The sequence below is a fragment of the Pteropus alecto genome, unplaced genomic scaffold, assembly GCF_000325575.1.
Source record: "Pteropus alecto unplaced genomic scaffold, ASM32557v1 scaffold15, whole genome shotgun sequence".
Taxonomy (NCBI): Eukaryota; Metazoa; Chordata; class Mammalia; order Chiroptera; family Pteropodidae; genus Pteropus; species Pteropus alecto.
The window spans coordinates 3081691-3087391 of record NW_006436286.1 but is presented as its reverse complement, the minus strand read 5'-3'; the positions used below and the strand labels follow the sequence as shown (position 1 = coordinate 3087391).

The window sequence follows — 5701 nt, the reverse complement described above, 5'->3', positions numbered from 1 at the left end:
AATAGCCACACTTTCTGTGTTCTTGGTACTTTCCAGCGGGGCAGCAATAGAAGACCTTTCCATGATTCGGTCCGTTGTTAGAAACGACGAGTCGCTTAGACCTTCGGCCACACCTGCATAATGGAGGTGTCATCCTCCCACTCCTCAGAGGCTCCTGTAGGTTAACCGCAGAGGTTAAGACAGAGGGGAGACCCTTCCGGGCAGAACCCCTCACTGGGGAGCCGGCGGATGATGCGGGCTTTTCTTCATGAATAGTGAAGCTCTGTTTCTTTGCTGGTGGGAAGGCTGGGGGACTGGCTGGGCTCCTTTTAGCGCCACCTAAGAGAGGCCGTTTTCCCCAAACCGAAGGATGTGACACGCTGGCCTTGACACTGTTGAAGCTACTCGATTTGCACTCAGGCAATTTAAAGTTAGAAACATCGGAACCCGGGACTTTGGCTTCTTTTACGTTATAAATCGTAGTATGTGGACTCTTATACACAACTGACTTAGAGGTCTCAGATTTTTGAGGAGTTTTTTCTATGCCTTCAACGTTTTCATGACTTAGCATTTCAGATTCTTTTAAGACTATTGATCTTTCTCCAGAATTAAACAAAATATCTAAGTTTGAGTCACTAATGGGAGGTGTACAATCGCCGCTATTCTGCTCAGGCTGAGATGCTGGCAGTAAAGCTACATCCTCCCAATCAGCCAACATAGGTAAACAGTCAAGAGCGGAACTCGTTTCCATGTCCGAAACATGATTAACAGATGAAAGGGTAGTTGAAACAAGCACCAGTTCTGAACCAATTGTCGAAGCCTTGGATTCGGCACTAAATGCACGACGTTCGCCTTTCACTTGCTTCTGCATAGGGGCGGCCACGCGGGGACACTGCAACTGCCCCAGGGCAGCAGAGGACCAAGTATTACAAAGAGACGGATGGCGTTTGGCATTGCAAAGATCCACTTTTGTATGGCTCCTAGGTTGTAACTCATCTTGCTGTCTCTTTACAGGAGACTTCACACCAGCTGACCTCATTTGAACTCTTTCTTGATAATGCATTGTATTTTCAGGCTCTCTATTGCAGACGTTGGGACCTTGAATGCTACTGTTGCTGGCTGATGTTGCTTCGACTCGATTCATATTCAAATTTCTGGCCAAAATGTTGGGATTCTTCTTAGTGGGAACCTATGATTCCACAGACAAACCCAACAGCTTTAGCAACTGTGCATCCAGGATTGCTTTAGTATATACATCATGTGATATGACAAAAAAAAAAACAAAAAACAACCCATCACCGCTGATTAATTTATAAAGGATTGCACACATGACAGCTCATTGCGATGAACCCAAGACTCCTTCTGGAGTTTGATGGGATGGCAGAATAAAGAGGTGAGGCACCACTGACCTTGTTCAAGCACCTGGTAATTTTCATCGAGCAACCATCCCTGATCATTTTCCAGGCAAGAAGGGCCGTATTCCGCGAGTCATCCAATCCTGAGGAAATAGACATTAAACACTGAATTTAGTGGTACCAGCGTAAAAAAATATAGCAAAAAAAACCCCACCAAAAAAACACACACACACACAAAAAAACCCACCACTTAAATAGACTCTGGAACATGCTGTCAGTTGTATGATCATCTACTAATTTTAATTATGGTAAATTGGTCTTGTGGCAGCCTTTCCATGGAAAGACAAGATCTATCACATTTACAGAGAAGGTGAAAATTTCATAGGAAGTTCACGAAAAGGCGACCGACATTCCGTAGGGATGATGTTCTGTGAGCGATCTAACAGTCTCGTTCAGTTCTTTCACTAGTCCACTGTATTATTTGGGTGTTTGTTTAATTTCCATTGGACTGGAAAGCACAAGATGGCAGGTTTTATATTTTAATACTTTATCAAAGTGGTAATCTGAAAGTCTTAGGAACAATTTGAATTGAATAGATTAGAGAAATTTTTAAGTTGAAGTGTGTTCCTTTTTAATGACATAACGAAAATGAGATCTACATGAAAGACTTTATAAAAATAAAATTACTTACATCATAAAATGATTTTCAATTTATACTAACCGGAATGTTCTCGTCCCAAGAATTCTATTCCTACTTCCTGCAGGGCACCACTTAGTCCTTTTGGTTTTCTCCTATAGAAAATCTAATCACATAAATGAGGACATTTCTAAAAAAAAAAAATTATTACTATTTGAAAGGCTATATGTTAACTGCTTATTTTTCATCGTTTTTAGTTCTATTAGATTTGGAATGTTATTTTTGCTGTGTTGTTTTTACATACTTTAAGAAATGGATTTATGTGAATGTTTCAAAAGAAAATATTTTATTTGCAGGAACCCATAGCTATGTGTGGGGTAAAGTTTAATCAATCATTTTTCAACAAAAGGAAAATGAACGTGACCCCATCTTTGACACTTACCTTGTAAGTTACTCTGAGATCAATCCAAGAATTTAAGAATACGGGTTTCAACAGCTGTTTTCTCTTACACTCATACTCCAGGCAAACCCCCAAGTCCCAGTCTGCATTAAATATATTAAAACAGAACAAAGTCAGTGATGCTGGCAGTCCTTACTTATGCCATCATCGTTTGTATTTTAATTTATTTTTTCCTTGATGTCTATATTAGTGTGAAAGTATAAGAGCGAAGGATATGAGTTGACTGAAAATTCTTTTTATTCAAGGTTGTACAAAATAGCATGATAAAAGTTTTCACTAAATCATCTTTGCCTGGATTCAGAAGAACAGAGAGGTACAATCTAGAAATTTACTTAAAGTTAAGGCTTAAAATTTTAAGGTACCCCAGAATGGTAATTTTAAAAATATCAATAAATTTATTGTTCATGTTTAATATCCGCTAGGCACTTGAATTTCTTTTCCTGGCTCAGGAAGTTAACAAGTATAATTCTTATTTGAGATAAAGAATTACATAATGGTACTGCTACTCATTGATGATTAATAGATAGAACATTTTTTACCTGACCAAGTAACAAATGCACATAATTTTACTTCGGAAGTAGATAGATCTGAAATCCCAGTAGCAAAAGTAATTTTCTTCTCTTGCTGAATCTTGTGAATCCATTTACAGAATTGAGATAAGCAAATCTTCAGAGGGACCCCTTCGTCAACTTGATCCTAAATAGAGTCACAAAATCTGAATTCAACAGTCAAATTCCATAATTACTGAGCACAGAATTAGCACATAATCAGGCACCATGTAGGATATAACAGAAAAGAGGTTCTAATTGACAAAAACTCTATCTATTGAAAAGGTGTTAAAACACATGGGAAAGAGATAATCATTACAACTCTGCAAGGTAAGAAAAATTAAGTTGACCAATTTAAAATCACACAGGAATATAATGATTAAATCCGAACTGACAGACATTTGATGTATTTAATTTCCATAAAATACATTTGGTATTTATTTTTACAATACTAGTCTTCCTAATTTTTAAAGATTTCAAAGGATTTTTTTTCTTCTAACACTGAAAAAATCTAATTCCAAATAGTATAGAGCTTTTATTTTCTTAATTTTAATATTTGCATCGTACCTGCTTGTTTTTTGTTTGGGGGGTTGGTAAGAAGAGAGTAGGTAGGGCATACCTGCTTTATGCCTGTCAGTTCCATGCAAAATTCAGAAAGAATTGGATGTTCCTGAGGCTGAACGTAAGCATGGAACTCAGATTCAATCTCTCCATTTGAGGTGTTCAGAAGTACTGCTGGAAATTCAACTACATTGGAAGAATCGGCAATTGACATGTGAATATATAATTGTTAAATTATTGCCGTAAGCGCTATAAATTAAACATCTATTACCATGCTTATGGCATTATTAAACAATCATTTTCAGTAAAAGCATATTCAAATGACCAAAACAGTGTGATACAATCGTTATAATAAAGTTATGCCAAAGAATAAGTTAAAATACTAAAGTTAAGAGTATGTCAACTTAAAACTCTTGAATAATTTTCCACAATTAAATATGGAAGTTGAAATGTATTCTTTTTTTGCAAAGGTATTTTTTTCAGTTTTCTATACAATTGAGATTTTGCATATAACCCTAAAATGATTATTTTATATGATGACATATTAGGTATTACATTTTTGTTCTCTTTTTTTGTCAAGTCAGGTTTTATAGTGAACTACTGATTGATTCACAGATCATCTTGTTTTAACTGTTGACTGTTTTATACCTACAAAGTTTAAAGTGACTCATCTAATGCTAGCTGTGGCCATTGGCAATCCAGACTTACTTATTTCCTGGCTCTGGTGGCGTTTCCCTTCATTCCAACATGTCGACTCAAAATCAATGACAATTAAGTAGTCAAATAACTGCTCTGCAAAAGACCAGGGTATCCTTAGGCTTCGCCAGTGTTAAAAGTGCAAGCTACAAAATAAAAAGAACTCAAGCATGGTACTTACTGGATTTGCTTCTTCCTAGACTTCCACTTGCTGGTGCAATGGACTTTCTCCTAATAAATCCAAGCTGCCTAAAAACATAGAACAAGCCCATCTGTTCAACAAATTCATTCACTTCTATTTGAATTGGCTAACGAAATAATAATAGGGCTCTCGTTGTTGTTGTAGTAATGTATTGTGATTGAAAGGAGATTGAACTAGACTCTGAGGGCAAAAGACTTTGGTTCTTGCACTAGCTGGCCACGTTCTCTTGATTTTAGCAGTTATCTTACCTGCATGAACCTCAGAGTAACCATTTGCAAACTTAAATCTTTCTGCCCCGTTATTGTACAGTAACACTGTGGAACTCAAGTGACTGCAGAGGTAAAAATGCGTCAAAACGTTTAAGTTATTTTTGCCTTTGTATTTTTCACGCCTCTGCTACACAGCAGTCCTGAAAATACAGACAAGACCGACTTCTAGGAGCTTAAAATATGTGGGTAAAGAAACGACTTTACAGTGGCAAATTACTGTAAGATAATGCGTGATAAAGGACCTCAAAGGCCATACACTGAGCTCACAGAAAGGGGATGAGCTAACTGAGGTCCTAAGGTCGGTGCGACAAAACTACTTTGATGAGCTGGTAGTTTAACGAGGCCGACACGTCCTGTTCTGGTTTTCTGTTTAAGAGGTGTGATGGGAAGTTGGGAATAACAGCTAACATTTATTGATTCTTACTACAAGGCAGACACTGAACTAAGACGGTGACCACATTTAACCCTCAACAAATGGACAAGGTAGTCCCCTTTGCTACCTATGTTTCATGGATGAGAAAACGAACTCAGTAATTTGCCCAAGAAGACGTATTTGACATGCGATCTTAGGATCCTCCACCTCTGAAGCCCATGCTACTCGCTAATAAATTAGTCTCTTCTGGAAACTGGAAATGGGAGCCGCATTTCCAGGAATCAGGCAGGAAAGAAGGCCACAATGGTTCACATTAGGAATTAAACGGATCCCTGGGAAGAGGTGGGGCCAACAGCTTGATGGGCGCTGTGGGTAAAGAAACGACTTTACAGTTGGGCGTAGACCACCCAACGGTCTACGCGGCGCGGTCCAGTCCTTTCCCCGGGGTCTACAATGCGCAGCCGCGGCCTCAGGACCACAGAGTCGAGACCCCAGGTCCTAACACCCTCGCTCAGTGAGCGGCCTGAGGCCGGAGTCGCAGGTCCAGGCCGACCTTCCGGCCCGAGACCGAGACGCATGGGCCGCAGGGAAGGAGGAGGACACCGCGCCGGCCGGCGCGGG

General features: G+C 39.2%; 1 protein-coding gene across 3 annotated transcripts; it reads right to left on the bottom strand.

Annotated features, from left to right (window-relative positions):
• Positions 1 to 1150: 1150 nt before the first annotated feature.
• Positions 1151 to 5540, bottom strand: ERI2 (ERI1 exoribonuclease family member 2). 3 transcript variants are annotated; one of them, XM_025047299.1, is made up of 8 exons: positions 5208 to 5537; positions 4418 to 4485; positions 4249 to 4332; positions 3599 to 3726; positions 2971 to 3127; positions 2414 to 2514; positions 1389 to 1477; positions 1151 to 1168 (listed from the first exon to the last, which is right to left on the bottom strand). In XM_025047299.1, exons 1-7 carry the CDS (start codon positions 5216 to 5218, stop codon positions 1433 to 1435), a joined length of 594 nt encoding a protein of 197 aa, XP_024903067.1. In that variant the 5' UTR covers positions 5219 to 5537; the 3' UTR covers positions 1151 to 1168; positions 1389 to 1432. The 3 variants fall into 3 exon arrangements, 2 of the variants coding, with proteins under 2 accessions (XP_024903067.1, XP_024903066.1); XR_003046532.1 differs by lacking the exon at positions 1151 to 1168 and adding an exon at positions 2056 to 2161 and having other exon boundaries at positions 1412 to 1477; positions 5208 to 5536; XM_025047298.1 differs by lacking the exon at positions 1151 to 1168 and adding an exon at positions 2056 to 2126 and having other exon boundaries at positions 1424 to 1477; positions 5208 to 5540.
• Positions 5541 to 5701: the final 161 nt, after the last annotated feature.